Source organism: Amblyomma mixtum, chromosome 7 (assembly GCF_055824585.1).
Source record: "Amblyomma mixtum isolate Tamu chromosome 7, ASM5582458v1, whole genome shotgun sequence".
NCBI lineage: Eukaryota > Metazoa > Arthropoda > Arachnida > Ixodida > Ixodidae > Amblyomma > Amblyomma mixtum.
In genome coordinates, this window is record NC_143018.1 from 88,657,846 (window position 1) to 88,674,658 (window position 16,813).

At 52.0% G+C, this 16,813-nt stretch overlaps 1 protein-coding gene across 1 annotated transcript; it reads left to right on the forward strand.

Moving 5' to 3' along the window:
* The first annotated feature begins 1,295 nt into the window (after window positions 1–1,295).
* Window positions 1,296–16,197, forward strand: LOC149336772 (uncharacterized). Its single transcript, XM_089554230.1, has 5 exons — window positions 1,296–1,371; window positions 2,084–2,966; window positions 9,662–9,821; window positions 14,384–14,408; window positions 16,109–16,197. Exons 1-5 carry the CDS (start codon window positions 1,296–1,298, stop codon window positions 16,195–16,197), a joined length of 1,233 nt encoding a protein of 410 aa, XP_089410356.1.
* Window positions 16,198–16,813: the final 616 nt, after the last annotated feature.

Sequence of the window (16,813 nt, forward strand, 5' to 3'; positions counted from 1 at the left end):
AGTGTGATACATTCATACAAAACAATTCTGGACGAAAGTATTTTTGAACGGGAGTTTATGACACAATTTTTTATTTATATTAAGATTTCACTATGACAATCAATATATATGCAGATCTTCCGTCGGCAGGCTGTCATTTTTCTGCTGTCGCCAAAAGCGTTCTCCACTGGTTTTCTATGGCAGTCTTGACTGCGCGATGCGAGCGATGGAAACAAATTTAACCCCCGCCGCGGTGGCTCACTGGTTATGGCACTCGGCTGCTGACCCGAAAGACGCGGGTTCGATCCCGGCCGCGGCGGCCAAATTTCGATGGAGGCGAAATTCTAGAGGACCGTGTACTGTGCGATGTCAGTGCAGGTTAAAGAACCCCAGGTGGTCGAAATTTCCGGAGCCCTTCACTACGGCGTCCCTTATAACCTGAGTCGCTTTGGGACGTTAAACGCCCCCCATAAAACAAACCACACCAAAAACTTTAAAATAAGACTTTGTTACGCATCGGAAGAATGGACCATTACCGTCATTATTTATGGTTTATGGGGCTTAACGTTCCTTAGCGATTAAGTATATGAGGGACGCTGTAGTGAAGGGCTCCGGATAATTTCGACCACCTGGGGTTCTTCAACGTGCACTCACATCACACAGTACACGGGCCTCTAGCATTTCGCCTCCATCTAAATTCGACCGCCGTGGCCGGGATCGAACCCGCGTCTTTCGGGTCAGCAGCCGAGCCCCATAACCACAGAGCCACCGCGACGGCTTTCAATATTACTATAACAGTGCCTTACAGTTTTCCGATATTCAAAATTTTTGCCCAGTAATGTTGGACATGACATATGCCTCGCAAGCAAAGCTCTACGCTGAGTTCAGCGTCTCTTAGAACACGTCCCACGGTGGTAGAGGAGCTGCATCGCTGCTCAGACCTGCCAACGCTGAAAATTCTTTATTCTTTACTCAACAGTAAAAAAAAAAAAGAAACCATACTCGGTTAAAGGGGCGCGCAGCCAAAAGACAAAATGGAGGATTGACTGGAACTGCGCACCCTCACGAGGCTCAATTGCAGCAGCGAACCTTTTTCGATTTCAAGAAAATGATAGGTTGACTATGAGACTGCTAAAACAAGTAGGAATTCACGCCCTTTTGACGAGGATGACTCATGACGAGCGGACGTACTTGAGAATGAAGTTGTACATGCCACGCCTGTAGTACCTGAGACGGATACGAGTGTATGTCTTGAATACACCGGCGTGACCGCATTGCTGGTCAGCGTCGAAACACGTGCAGATGTGGGAGCGTAGATGGCGAGGAATGACGAGAAGCCATTAACGCCCATCAAGGTTATAGTTATGCGGATAAAGGAGGTTATCGCGAATGGCAAAATGTGAAGCTTGGCGGCGAAGTGCACGGGATGCCGGAACCGTAGATGGAGCGGATAGAAAGTTGAGAAGAGAGGCAATTCATCGATCTCTGCTCTGCTCTGAAGGCAGGTCGGTGATGGCATAGAGTTTCTTACTACTACCTAGAGGGAAAGCTGGCGGCGCTGCACTTCAGCCACCATGGACGCTCAAAGCATCATGGGGCGGTGAGCTACTTGTTGCGGCACAGTCGTAGTTTTTCGGGAACACAGAGTGGCAGTACTAAGGCGTTTCATTCCGAAAACGTAGTTCGTGTGTGCGCAGACGACTTTCGCGCGAACGCAGTGTGCAAAAGCCATAGTAGTGAAGACGTGACGACACACGACGCCAATAAAAGGTTTTACTCTTCCGAAATGCCATTAAAAAACCTCTTAAAGTATCTAAACAACAACATTTTTTCTGAAAACATATTTACTTTTAAAAGTGCGCCTGTTAATTACGAAATAATAGTTTTTTTAGTGTTCATCACTTGGCCAATAGGAAAGCTAGTCATGTCTTATTTTAGGCAAACTTTGCACTTAAATGCTTTTCTGCTCGTTTGTTGCAATCATTAGACAAGATATTGTTACCGATGGACCGTGAACGAAGAAGTGGCGGTGCGCTGAACGACGACGACGTTGACCGTTGGTAGCTGGGCCCTCGGTGTCTGAGCTGAGTGCTGGCCATCTCAGAGCAGCCGCCAACACAGACTTACCGCCGTAACATCCCCGTAACATCTTTTGGTGGAGGTGCGGGGTACATTCGCGACCCGGGCACATTCTGCGGTACAGATGGCGTGGATGTCGAGGACTGGCTCTCGCTCTATGAGCGTGTTAGCCAGCACAACAGGTGGGACGCCACGCTGATGCTGGCCAATGTGATATTTTATCTTGCCGGCACCGCACGCGTGTGGTTCGAAACCCACGAAGAAGAGATTGCCACGTGGGATGCCTGCAAGCAGAAGCTCCGCGACCTGTTTGGGAAACCAGTTGGCCGTCAGCTTGCTGCCAAAAAAGAACTTTCAGCTCGCGCCCAAACGGCCACCGAATCATATATCACATACATTCAAGACGTCTTGGCACTGTGCCGAAAGGTCGATCCCAACATGACCGAGGACGATAAGGTAGGCCACATTCTTAAAGGCATTGCCGACGATGCCTTCCACCTTCTTCTATGCCGGGACTGCTCTACGGTTGACTCCGTTCTGCAGGTGTGTCGACGCTTCGAGCAGGCCAAGCACCGGCGCATTGCACACCGCTTTGATCGCCTGCCTAACACCGCTGCCAGTTCCACGTGCGAGGATCTGCCGACACTGAGGCAGCCTTCAAACCCCGACAACGTGACTCGCATCGTGCGCCGTGAACTGGAGGCCCTGGCTCCTGTTACGACCAACGCGCCCTTGTCGGACAACACCCTGGCCACAATATCCCTTATTCAAGCTGTCGTCCGCCAGGAGGTCGCCAACTTGGGCATGCCCTCTAGCCATCGTCCCGTCGAACCACGGAGTGCGAGCCCCATCTCTCCCGTGGTCGCTTCTGCTACGGCCCGCAACACCTTCGTCCCAAGTTACACAAGGTATCGCAATCCCGATGAGTGGCGTACTCCTGACGACCGGCCGATCTGCTTTACGTGCTCGCGCGTAGGCCACATCTCTCGCCACTGCCGCAGCCGTTGGTCCGCACCTCCCCGACCTTTGCCCTACGTCGACCGTCGTTATGACTATGGACCCCGTCGCTTCACGCCTCGGAATGACCCACCCAGCGCCGAGTCCACACCGCCTCCTCGCAGAACCAGCCGCTCTCCCTCTCCGACAGCCCACCGTTCCCGCTCACCTCTTCCGCACCGCAGTTACTCACCGTCCTCTGCAGGCCGCTTCGCGGGAAACTAGCCAGTGCAGCTCCCGGAGGTGATGCTGCATTGGTGCCCCGACCTGAAAATCCTCTACTGACCCAGCCTTCGCCCTGTAATCTGCTCGACGTTTTTGTGGACGGTGTTCCTGTTTCTGCCCTCATTGACACTGGTGCCCAAGTCTCGGTTCTTAGCTCATCCTTTTGCCGTCGCCTCAAAAAAGTTCAGACCCCTGCCGCTTCGCCCACCGTTCGCGTTGCCGATGGCAGCACTGCTGCCGTCACTGGCTTGTGCACTGCCCGCGTCACTCTTGCCGGTCATAACATCCCAGTTTTGTTCACCGTCCTCGAACACTGCCCTCACAATGTGATCCTTGGTCTAGACTTTCTAACCGCTCACTCTGCCCTTATCGACTGCTCCAGTGGCCTTCTACGATTGGACCTGCCTCTCAGCTCAGCCGACACACCCTCAAGCTCCACGCCCCGCCTTCGCTCCACCGAGTACGCTCGCCTGCCCCCCGACTCTGCCGTTTATCTGCCTATGTCACCATTTCCTGCGGTTCCTGATGGGGATTATCTTGCCTGCCCACTCGCCGATGTCGTTCTCTCTCGCAATGTTGTTCTTCCGCACCTTATCGTGAGCGTCACCAAGAATAGCACCTACCTCCCTGTCCTCAACTTCAGCTTGTCACCACAAGTTCTTCCTGCAGGCATATCGCTTGCTACTTTGTCTTCTCTCACCGACTGTACCGTCACTGCTCTCTCACCTGGACCGCCTTCTACTGTCTCTCAGGCGCCCGACATCCCGTCCAACGTTCCGCAATCCATTTCTGCGATGATTGCTTCTGACCTGAGCCCCGAGCATGCACAGGATCTTCACAACCTTTTGGTGTCCTACACCGACATTTTTGACTTTGCTTCTGCTCCTCTGGGTCAAACATCGGTAGTGACTCACCGCATTGACACCGGCGATGCAAGACCTATACACCGGAGGCCTTATCGTGTGTCGCTACCAGAGCGCCAGGTCATCCAGCGGGAGGTGGACAAGATGTTGGCCAACGATATCATCGAGCCTTCAAACAGCCCTTGGGCATCTCCTGTCGTGCTCGTGAAAAAGAAAGACCAAACTTGGCGGTTTTGCGTCGACTATCGTCATCTCAACAAAGTCACGAAGAAAGACGTCTATCCCCTTCCGCGCATAGATGATGCCCTGGACTGTTTACATGGTGCCCGCTACTTTTCTTCCATCGACCTTCGTAGCGGGTATTGGCAAATCTCTGTTGACGCAAGAGACCGCGAGAAAACAGCTTTCGTCACCCCTGATGGCCTTTACCAATTTAAGGTCATGCCCTTCGGCCTTTGTAACGCCCCTGCCACATTTGAACGGATGATGGATTCGTTACTCCGGGGCTTCAAGTGGACGACCTGTCTTTGTTACTTAGATGATGTAATTGTTTTCTCGCCCTCTTTTGAAACCCACCTGCTTCGCCTTTCGTCAATCTTGGCACTTTTCCGCCGCGCAGGTCTTCAACTCAACTCAAAAAAATGTACTTTCGGCCGCCGCGAACTCAAAGTCCTCGGCCATTTGGTGAATGCGAGTGGCATACAACCTGACCCTGATAAAGTTCGTGCCGTCAGTGCTTTTCCCTGTCCCCGCTCGCCCAGCGATGTCCGCAGCTTCATCGGTCTCTGTTCCTACTTTCGCCGGTTCGTCCCGAACTTCGCAGCCGTCGCTCGCCCTCTCACCAATCTGTTGCAGAAAGGCGTTCCTTTTTCCTGGGGACCAGAGCAGGCTACTGCATTCTCCAGCCTTATCGCCGTCCTCACTAACCCTCCTGTATTGGCCCATTTCAACCCGTCTGCCCCGACTGAACTTCGCACTGATGCCAGTGGTCACGGAATTGGCGCCATCCTTGCTCAGCGACAACGCGGCCAGCACTGCGTGATTGCGTACGCCAGCCGTCTTCTTTCTTCCGCCGAGAAGAATTACTCCATCACAGAACGCGAGTGCCTGGCTCTTGTTTGGGCCATTGGAAAATTCCGCACATACTTGTTTGGCCGCCCATTCACTGTTATCACCGACCACCACGCCCTGTGCTGGCTGTCCTCTCTCAAGGACCCTACTGGCCGTCTTGGCCGGTGGGCATTGCGATTGCAAGAATACACCTTTTCCGTGGTTCACAAGTCCGGTCGCCTTCATCAAGATGCAGACTGCCTGTCACGCTATCCCGTCGATCCTCCTTCTACAGACTGTGAGTCGGATGCCTGTGTCCTCTCCATCTCCGACCTCTCCCACATTGCCGACGAACAGCGCTTGGATCCCGCCCTCACCTCTCTCATCGACCGCGTCAGCACCGACCGGCGCGACACTTCTCTGGCCCGGTTTTTGCTCGACGGGAACACGCTGTACCGCCGCAACATGCGACCTGATGGCGCTGAGCACTTGCTCGTTGTTCCCCGACACCTACGTTCCACTATCCTCCAACAACTGCATGACGCACCTACGGCTGGTCATCTTGGTGTCTCCCGTACGTATGACCGCGTGCGCCGGCGTTTCTTCTGGCCTGGTCTGTACCGCTCCGTCCAACGCTACGTTGCCGCTTGCGACGTCTGTCAGCGCCGAAAGAAGCCCGCTGTCCTGCCGTCTGGACACCTGCAGCCGATTCCCATCCCAACCAACCCGTTTTCTCGTGTTGGGCTAGATTTACTTGGGCCCTTTCCGGAGTCCTCCTCGGGGAACAAGTGGATTGCCGTCGCCACCGATTATGCCACGCGGTACGTGATCACTCGCGCCATTCCAACCAGCTGCGCCACTGACGTCGCTGACTTCCTTCTGCACGACGTCATATTACACCATGGCGCTCCCCGTCAACTCCTTACCGACCGTGGCCGCTGCTTCCTCTCCCGAGTTGTTGACGAAATCCTTCGTTCGTGCTCCGTTCGTCACAAGTTCACCACTGCTTATCATCCTCAGACGAACGGCCTAACGGAGCGTCTCAACCGCACGCTTACAGACATGCTCGCCATGTACGTATCCGACGACCACCGGGACTGGGACATAAGCTTGCCTTTTGTCACCTTCGCCTACAACTCTTCGCGCCATGATACCGCTGGTTACTCACCCTTCTATCTTCTCTTTGGACGAGACCCCTTACTGCCCTTCGACACTCTGCTGCCCACAGCCGGCCCTGTCACTACATATGCGCATGACGCTATCGCCCGAGCAGACGCCGCCCGCCAGGTTGCTCGTCACAAGCTCTCCGCCTCCCAAGAGGCTCAAAAACACCGCTACGATGGCCTGCACCGTGATGTGCGCTACCCTGCCGGATCTCTCGTCTTGCTGTGGCTCCCATCCCGTCGTGTGGGGTTATGTGAAAAACTTCTGCCGCGCTACACAGGTCCTTATCGTGTATTACGGGCAGTGACCGACGTAACCTATGAGATCACGCCGCTGCACCCAAAGTCGACGTCCGCTCCACTGAAGTCCGAAGTCGTTCATGTAGCTCGCCTCAAGCCCTATCACCCACCATCGACATCGCACGCCTAACACGCACCGGGACGTTGCCTTCAGCCGAGGGGGATAGTGTTACCGATGGACCGTGAACGAAGAAGTGGCGGTGCGCTGAACGACGACGACGTTGACCGTTGGTAGCTGGGCCCTCGGTGTCTGAGCTGAGTGCTGGCCATCTCAGAGCAGCCGCCAACACAGACTTACCGCCGTAACATCCCCGTAACAATATTGAATGTTAGGACGTTTGTAGCTATCAAACAGCTTTATTTTTTTATTATTTTTTGGCCAAAAGTTACAGTTCCGCAACAAGTAGCTCACCGCCCCATGATGCTTTGAGCGCCCATGGTGGCTGAGGTGGTCACGTGGGGTCTCCATGCAAACTCCCATAGACGGCTTGCCAGCTTTCCCTCTAGGTAATAGTAAGAAACTCTATGGGTGATGGTGAGCGAAGGCGCAGTGGCTTCGAGGGCAGAGAGGCTGTCAATCTCGGCTGGTAGCGGGGAGCGGGACAAGGCATCGGCGTCCTGATGCTTGCGGCCCGACCGGTAAGCGACGCGTATGTTATATTCTTGGAGGCAGAGAGACCATCGAGCAAGGCGACCGGAGGGATCTTTTAATGAAGAAAGCCAGCAAAGAGCATGGTGGTCCGTGACCACGTCAAGAGAGAGAGAGAGAGAGAGGGAAAGGCAGGGATGTTAACCAGAAAGGATTCTGGTTTGCTACCCTGCACAGGGGAAGGGAATGAGGGGAATTAAAGAGGAAAGAGAGAAATAAAGGGAAATAATCACAGTCTGTCAATTAAGGCAGTCGCTCTCAAAAAGCGAAAGAGTGCCTTGTAAGCCCACGTCAAAAGGATGTCCATAAAGGTAAGGGGGAAACTTGCGGAAGGCCCAAACGATAGCCAAGCACTCTTTTTACGCGACGCAGTAGTTGGGCTCGGCTTAAGTCAGGGTGCGTCTGGCGTAAGTAACGACGCATATTCTTCGAATCTAGGCTTGCGTTAAGCGAGCACAGCACCGAGTTCAATACCACTGGCGTCCGTGTGTACTTCGGTTGGTGCTTGCGGGTCAGAGTGGTGCAGGATGGGTGGTGCTTTGAGGAGAGCGCACAAGGTGTTGTAGGCATCGTGGCATGCGGGCAACCAACTCGAGAAATCTACGTTCCTGCCAAGGAGCTGAGTTATAGGGGCAGCAATCAAAGCAAAGTTCCAAATAAAACGCCGAAAATAGGAACAGAGGCCTAGGAAGCTGCGCAGTTCCTTTATGGAAGTCGGTTTGGGAAAAGCACTCACAGCTCGAAGTTTGGCGGTGTCGGGACGGACACCCTGGTTTGAAACAACGTGGCCTAAAATGGTTAATTCGCGAGCAGCAAAGCGGCACTTTTTCAAGTTCAGCTGCAGGTCGGCGTTCGTAAGGCAGGTCAAGACGTGCTTGAGCCGGGACAGATGAGTCTCTAAGTCAGGCGAAAAGACCACGTCATCGTCCAGATAGCGCAGGCACGACTTCCACTTCAGGCCACGCAAAGTACTGTCTATCATGCGTCCGAAAGTAGCTGGAGCATTACAGAGGCCAAAAGGCATGACGTTAAATTCATACAGGCCGTCAGGGGTCACAAATGCGGTTTTAGGGCGATCTTCGGCTGCCATGGGGACCTGCCAATACCCAGAGCGCAAATCGCGAGAAGAGAAAAGTTCCGCTCCTAGGAGGCAGTCTAGAGAGTCATTAATACGCGGGAGAGGGTAAACGTCTTTACGTGGTATCTTATTCAGGCGGCGGTAATCAACGCAGAAACGAATGGAGCCATCTTTCTTCTTAACGAGGACCACGGATGAGGCCCATGGACTGTGGGAGGCCTTAATCACGCCACTCTGAAGCATGGTGTCAGCCTGTTCCTGAATAACATAGCGCTCAGTGGCAGAGACACGGTATGGGCGGTGACGCAGAGGAGCATGGCCACCGGTGTAGATGTGGTGGGCGACAGTCGACGTGCGCCTCAAAGTGGATTGGTGGGAACTGAAGGAAGGACGAAACTGATGAAGCAGCGCAAGAAGTTGAGTGCGTTGAGGGGTAAGAAGGGTTGCATCGATGGAGCGAAGGAAACCGTCTGAAGACAAAGTGTCGAAAACGGGAACCGGTGGGCTAAGGGCGTTTACGGCGAGGGACAGTGGATTGTCAGTCTCATCCAGATGGACAATGAAATCAGTGAGCTGCACGGTTCCGAGACACTCACCCCGACGCACGGCGGAAGGGTACGCAAACGGATTGGTCACAAACAACGCGGTAAGGCCAGCTGACAGGATGAGTAATTGGTAGGTAGGGGCAGTGACTTGCGCTGGAGAAATATGGGCGATGGCGTAAAATGTACGATTCCGTCCCGAAGGAAGTCACAAGTGATGGGCACGAGAACAGCAACGCCCGCTGGCCGATCAGTGTCGTCGGCAATGACGGCTTTGTGAGAAGCAGCAGAAGCGGTAGCTGCCGACGAGGAATCGCTGAGAGCAGAGAACTCCAGTTCAGCACGAGCACAACAGATGACGTCGTTATGGCGCGAGAGGAAGTCCCAACCCAAGATTATGTCATGAGAACACGTAGGAAAAAAGACGAACTCCATTGCGTACTGTACGTCCTGTATAACGACTCGTGCAGTGCACCTCGCTGACGGCTCAATAGGCTGCGCGCTTGCCGTGCGCAGAGAGAATCCAGAAAGAGGTGTTGTCACTTTTCGCAAGGAGCGGCAAAATGCTGCGGCCATCGCAGAAACTGCAGCACCAGTATCGACGAGCGCCAGAACAGAAACGCCCTCTACAAAAACTTCAATAACATTGTCGGGAGAGAAAAGAGGCTTTTGACATTTCGCTGGCGGCGCAGTTCTCGCCTCAGGAACTGCGGCATCTAGTTCTCCTCTTGCGGAAGTGTGGGGCGCCGCCGCATGGCAGAGAAGGAGCGGCGACGCGGTGATGGTGAGAGCTTGCTGGAGAAAGCGGAGCGGTCGGTGAAAGAGGATGACTCTCGGGAGGCTCGGCTGTCACTGAGTATTGAGTTTGAGGAGGCCAGTAGCCGGCAACTCGTGGAGGTAGCGGGGAGACTGGCACACGACGACGACAAAACCGGGCCACGTGACTTTGCAATCCTCAAGAATAACAGATGGGGTGATGTCTTTCTCTCTGTCTCTCACACACACATGCACGCACGCACGCACACACACACACACACACACACACACACACACACACACACACACACACACACACACACACGCGCGCGCACGCACGCGCGCGCACACACACACACGCACACACAGACACACACACGCACACGCATGCGCGCGCGCACACACACACACATATATATACGAATTTAAAAAAGAAATGTAATTAGTATGCTTCCTAGCGTGAATTAGTCGAAAGAAAAATTATTTAGCAATTAAGCAATCTTAAATCACAGTATTTGATATCCATAATTGGTTCGGCAAAGTGGCATGTCCCAAACAACGCCCACACATTTGTGGCGGGGTCCGATTTTCAAGAACCGAGTCCAAGGAACCGAAGTACTCTGCGCTTTCACCTGCCAAGGCCAGAACCCCACCATAAAAATTATTTAACAGAATGGGCTACGGCTTAGTTAAAAGATTACGCGAGTGCCACATTGGTCGCAAATCTCGCGCTGAGGCGGCGTCGGCTTAGCGCTGGCGCTTCCTACCCTTATATAAATGGTCTATAGACAGTCTGTAGACTTCTTACAGACTCTTTTGCCTTCCTATAGATATTTCTTTTTGTCTATTCACAGTCTACAGACTGTATGTACACAAAAGTCTACTAGAAGTGTATGGCAGTAAATCTATAGATGGTTCATAGTCTGTCTATAGCATTTGTACGGACTATGCACTGTTCTCTAGGATTTGTCTATAGAGTCAAAAGACTTTATAGACAGAAGTCTAAGGACTATCTATAGACTATCTAAAAATGTTTTCTGTAAGGGTGGTCATCCCCTGCAAACTTCCCGTCCACAGGCTCATAGCACAACGTTTGCTGCACCATTCTCTCCTCGCTCAGCCAAAGACTGGAATGGCCTTCCACACTTCGTCGCTGCAACCACCTGTCCATCCTCATTTTCGAATTGCATAACTGCCATATTTAACGAATAACATCTTTGTACATAAAGTTTCATTCTGTCTGTATCCACCCCTTATGTAATACACCTCCAACCTTCTGCGGACTGCTTTACACCTGCATACAGGTATCCTTTACTTACAGCTGCCCAACTGGCGACTGCTTTCATTGGCGCTCGTCTTTTCTGTAGTACGTGCATTATAAACGGAAATGAACAGCCCCCTAGAAAAACCTGCCGGCGACCGCTCTCAGTATGCATTAGAATTACGGTGAACCACATACGATTAGAATTCCAAGATATGCCTTTTACGGCATCCCTGCACCTGTCTGTAGAGAGATCGCATTTCTGCTGGACGCATGATGCTGGTGGCGCGTTTTTTTTACATACATTTTAAAAATAAAGGAAAGCCCCAGAAAGGCACCTCCGCAAATCCGCACGCACAGGTACGCGATACTAGCGAATACGATGTTAGCCACAGAAATGCAGCCATGCTTGGGCGTCATCGGAGTGAGCCGTACAGAAATACAGAAGTGAAAGGGTTCGACAAGGAAGCAAACTGCAGCAGCGCGTTCGATAATTACATATTGCACGTCAACTTTCTCCGCGTTTATGTACACCATTTATCGACCCCCCCCCCCCCCTCTCCATTCTTACATTATATTCAGTAAAGCTTGGTAGTTGAGCTGGGTAATACACTTAATGTTCAAATCGTGGCGGCGCAAATCACAACCACAGGTGCACGCATCGGGCCGCAGTTATCTTTTAACGGTAAGCTCAATGGCTCCCGTCCGATAAGATGCGTCCTTCAATGCTGCCATCCGAAACCTTGACGATGCCTCCATATCTCATCTAGTCACCCACTTCAACGAGTGTTGGAAGTCAGGTACCCTCCCAGCCACCTGGAAGCATGGAAAAATCATATTTATTCCTAAACCCCACAAACCCATCAACATAGAGAATATCCGACCAATTTCTCTGACATCTTGTCTCGGCAAGGCCTTCGAACACATAATTCTTGCCCGACTAACCACGTACATGGAAGACAAGCACCTTTTTCCGCACAGCATGGTGGGCTTTCGTGCGCACCTATCTGCACAGGATGCCCTACTACAAATTACACATGACGTGCTTGATGACACGATCCCCTACCTCACTAAAGCTATTCTGGCGGTTGACCTCACAAAGGCATTTGACAGGATTCGACACGATGCCATTTTGCGAGAACTGCAGGCACTACAGGTAGGCTCAAATACCTACAACTACGTTCGCGCCTTTCTCTCGGGGCGCACTGCCTCCCTGCACATAGCAGAGCTGAGCACACCACCTTATACACTTGGCGAACTTGGAACCCCCCAAGGCGCGGTCCTCTCCCCTCTTCTCTTTAATATTGCTCTCATCCCCCTAGCTCATAAACTCGCTCTCATTCCACACCTAAGGCATACCTTGTACGCTGATGATATTACCGCATGGACCACTCATGGATCTGATGGAGAAATTGAGGAAACTCTTCAATTAGCAGCTGACACCATCTCTGCTCATGCGTCATCTATTGGGCTCGAATGCTCCCCTCTAAATCCGAACTTCTCCTCATAAGACCGAAATCTGCAGCTAACTCGCCCATTCAAATCGCTTTACAAGGAACCCCTATCCCCGTCACCCCCACCCTCCGTATCCTTGGCCTTTACTTGCAGGATTCAGGACGCAACGATCATACCCTTAAAACACTCAAGGCCTCCACGCAATCTGTGTTGCAACTTCTACGCCGCGTATCCTCCCTGCACAAAGGTTTAGACGAAGCGGACAGCATGAAAGTAGTGCATGCTTTTACACTTAGCCGCATTTTATACGCCACCCCATATCTTAAGCTCAACCACATGGAAACAGAGCGAGTGAACGCCATGATTCGTCTAGCAACCAAGGCAGCCTTAAACTTACCCCGCAGCACTAGCACAGCCAAGCTCCTTGAACTAGGCATGCATAACACCATTCAGGAACTAGTAGACGCGCACCTCCAGACACAGTATCTGAGACTTGCCGCGAGCGCAACTGGCAGGCATATCCTCGCTTCCCTTCGCATCAACATTCCCGCTAATCAGACATCCCTTATAGCTATTCCTCGACACATTCATACCCCCCTCGTTGTGAAACCCCTTCCCCGGAACGTTCATCCCCAGTACCACATCCCTCGCCGCATGGCTCGCGCTAAGGCCCTACACAAGCATTATGGACAAGCCCAGGACGCCATTTGGGTAGACGCCGCGTGCACAACTCATGAAGCTGTAGCTGTTGGTTACAATCCAGCCCTAGCACAGCCCCTCACACACCGCCTTCCCTCGGGCTGTGCGCCTGAGGAGGCAGAGGAAACCGCCATCGCCCTAGCCCTTGTACATTCCAATGCAAACTACATCTTTAGCGATTCCAAAACGGCTCTGTTCAACTTCGCGAGAGGCAGGATTCACGCCCCTGCTTGGGAGTTGTTGAACACCCCCACCAAAAACTTACCACGCAGGGTAGAGCTCCAGTGGGTGCCGGCTCACTCTGGGAATCCAGGAAACGAGGCTGCCGATAAATTGGCCCGAGGTTTGATTTGCCGGGCTCAGGACGGCCTCGATCCAGGTTTCTCGAGAGAACGGGCGCACACCTTTGCAGAGCTCACGCAAATGCCCCGCTTGGACCGTCGGACTTACCCTCCTCCACACCCCTCCCTTACCCATTCCCAACAGATCATCTGGAGACGCCTCCAGACCCGCTCTCTCTCATCCCCTCAGCTGCTATCTCTCTACTGTGGCACCTCCCCTGCATGCACCCTGTGCGGCGACCCTCACGCCACACTCTCCCACATCCTCTTCGGCTGCCCTGCTGATCCTCCCCCGCAGGGACAGCCCGCGTTATCAAGTTGGGAGGACTGGGAGGTCGTGCTCTCGTCTCCGGACCCGCCATCGCAGCTTGCTGCGGTGCTTCGGGGTGCGACGTCATGGACAAACACCACATGAACGTTCCGACGTAGAGTGGGACCGTGCGGTGGTCCAGGGACCCAAGGGGGTCTAACACACTTGCCATAATAAAGTTTTTTCTCTCTCTCTCTCCTTCATGAATAGCTGTTAAGTTGTTACGCTCGTCTCCATCGCATGTAGATGCTGCATGGGTTATTAACGGTGTTACTGATCAGCGCACAATTTTCAAAAAGTGCAACACTAAGTAAGGAAGCGGTAGAGGTGCTTTTAGCACCTCTTCCGCTCTGCTTAGAACCTCTTCCGCACCTATGCCTTTAAGGGTGCGAATTTTTTTTTTTTTACTGCGTGGATGAGCTCTTCGATGGATGCAGCCTGGATGTAATCAACTTGATCTGTTCGCTTAAAGCTTTGGCAACCGACTCTTGGTACGTACCGACAGTTGGTTATTGCGAGAACCTGTAAGAACCTTGCGAGGACCTTAATCCCACTGTATATGCGAATAAGTTTCAGAAAGCAAAAACGCTAAGTTTACACCAGTGTTGTTACTCTAACGTCTATATGCAAATTTCAGGAGCCTCCAGACTTCTTTACGAGAGGTACGTGAGCGATTTCTGAATTTCATTTCAGTCTCTCGGTTATGCGCTAGATAAAAAAAAAATCCATGCAAAATATGCTGGTTAACTGACAGCTGCGTAGACCCAGTTGCCCATGGCGACCGCGCAAGATATGAAAAGTAAAATAAACGAAAAAAAAAGCATTGGACAAAAAAGATAGGCAGGCTGGGCAACGCCACATCAGAATTGCATTTAACTGTGTTATTAACCATGGAATGAAGCATTCGAGCAGGCGCTTCAACAGCGAGGTAAATACAAAACCTTAGCTCTAGTGAAAGATTCTCAGATACTGGTCACGAACACCATCTGCCGATTGGCGTAGTTTTATATTTGGTCAAGCAAAGAACATGAGTTACTGCCTGTGAATGTGAGCAAAGGGAATTAGTCGTCTCCTCGTTTGTTAAGGTTGTAGGCACGATGACCATGCATTGTGACGGCCTTTAGCTGCGTGCTTTTAAAGCTTTTGAAACCAAAGCCTTTGGCCATCTCTTAGTGTTTCCTACCGCTGATGCGTTCCCAGTTTAATACCTTAACGCCATTGTCGCACAAATGCCGTAGTCGTCGTCGGCGTCAAAGCTTCGAAAAAATCCCCCGAGAAACAATCTAGGAGCTTTCAGGTGGCCCACCTTGGTCATGTGACCCTGTGGCAGCATCATAACCTGCCCACCGGATTGTGACCAAACTGCCCACCATGGCAGGTGGCAGTTAAATTATTGATTGGTCGCCAGAGGTTGCTCGGAAAGAGCAACCTCAGTCTCGCAAGCCGCATAACTGGCAGCACCTGCCGTCGCAGGGCAGTGGCACATTGCTTAACCACTGTACCCCTGCGCCAGGAGAGATATGAAGACTCCCAGGGATCTATGAATGTAAATGAGATAATGACCAATTCCGCATGTACCCGCATTAATCCATCAGCGCTATCGCAGAATACTCTTACGGCGGAGCTTAGTGTCGTTACCTCCAGTTCTTTCTTTTTTACCGCTCTCCATAAAACCCAAGCCCGTGGAAAAGCTGACTTGAGCCTCGACCAGACGTGGACGAATACCGCGACGTTTTAACAGACCACGCTTGACTGCGTCACTGCCTTTTCCATTTGCTACGTGTTGCCTTCGAAAGCCGGTGAAAGCAAAGCCGATCTCTTTGGCACTCTTTATTTCCGGGGAACGGCGCATCGCTCGACCCCGGAAGCGCTCGGAGAACAGTGCAAACATCTTTATTGTAAGCATCCTTGCATGGCGCGGCCCCTCGGGGCGCGTCGTCAGATACGGCTCCGTGTCACCAAGGGAGCGCGCAATGTCTCTTGTCCCGCATGATTAGCACTTGTGACAGGGTGGGGAGTGCACCTTACCATCCTCCCAGCTTGGTTGACCTCACTAGAAGCCTGGGTAGCATTTATGGTCAACTCTTGGAGAGGGCAGTCCAACTTAGACGGTGCATTTCTTGATCTGCCTTGGTGGAAAAAAAACTAACGGGGGCACTTAAGTCTCCTTGCGTGTTATGAATGCGAAAGCATTATGCACTACTGCTGTTTCTGTTGGTGCGTTTGTGGTTGATTATGCCTGTATATTCTGCGCGTTTGCATAAATTAGTTCGCGTTGGCCACCAAACCGCACCCCATTTGGAGCTCCGTGGGTTAATGCGCTTATATGCAGAATTTGTAATTCTCTGCTTAACACTGATAGGTGGCGGCGAGTGCTCGTACCGCTACCAGCTCAGTGGCGCAGCGTTTAAGTGGGTGTTCCTCTCACAGCCAGCCGCACGGATTGTGTGACCCATGTTGCTTTTCCCGAGCAACTTGTCGCGCATATGAAGCGATGGCCCTCCGAACATATTCGAACTTCCTCCCAATGGCTGCAGCTTGCGCCGAAAGCTTGCACAGAAAGCGTGGACACTTTCTGTACAGGCCTGACATGCCTGGTAGCATGCCAGGCCTATAGTCAGGCAGACCTCTCCATTATCCATTAAAGTCTCTTTCCTCCTCCAGGAGGCAAGCAATGCTTAAGAATTTTTAAAGGAATTGGGACAGACGGTGTCTCTGGAGCAACATTGCAGCAGTGTATACGCTTTTTCATTTTCGTTCAATTTTGTTCCCCAAATCCCGCCCACGATTGTATTGCTATGGTCTATACGACGTACCAGAGCTGTCCTACGGAGCGCTTCTCAACAGAAACTATACACGGGAAATAGTTTGATTTGATGCATTCCCAAAAGCGGAGCGGACTCAGTGTGTAGTTCATGAAGGGAAAGACTGTCTTGCACTGAGACAGGCGAGAACGGACAGCGAATTTAGCGCTGCCAAAGAGTGACCAGATATATGAAACAAACACGTTTTAATTCATTTCTATTTCTTATATTTTTTCTCCTCGGCCGTAAGGGCGCTGCCGTCA

Excerpts from the sequence above, each read along its gene's own strand:
- LOC149336772 (XM_089554230.1), top strand. The coding sequence starts at position 1,296 with ATGGCGAGGAATGACGAGAAGCCATTAACGCCCATCAAGGTTATAGTT. Across the intron at positions 1,372-2,083 it reads AAAGGAGGTTATCGCGAATG|AGCAGCCGCCAACACAGACT; the intron begins GCAAAATGTGAA and ends TGGCCATCTCAG. Across the intron at positions 2,967-9,661 it reads TTCGTCCCAAGTTACACAAG|TGTGGGGCGCCGCCGCATGG; the intron begins GTATCGCAATCC and ends CTCTTGCGGAAG.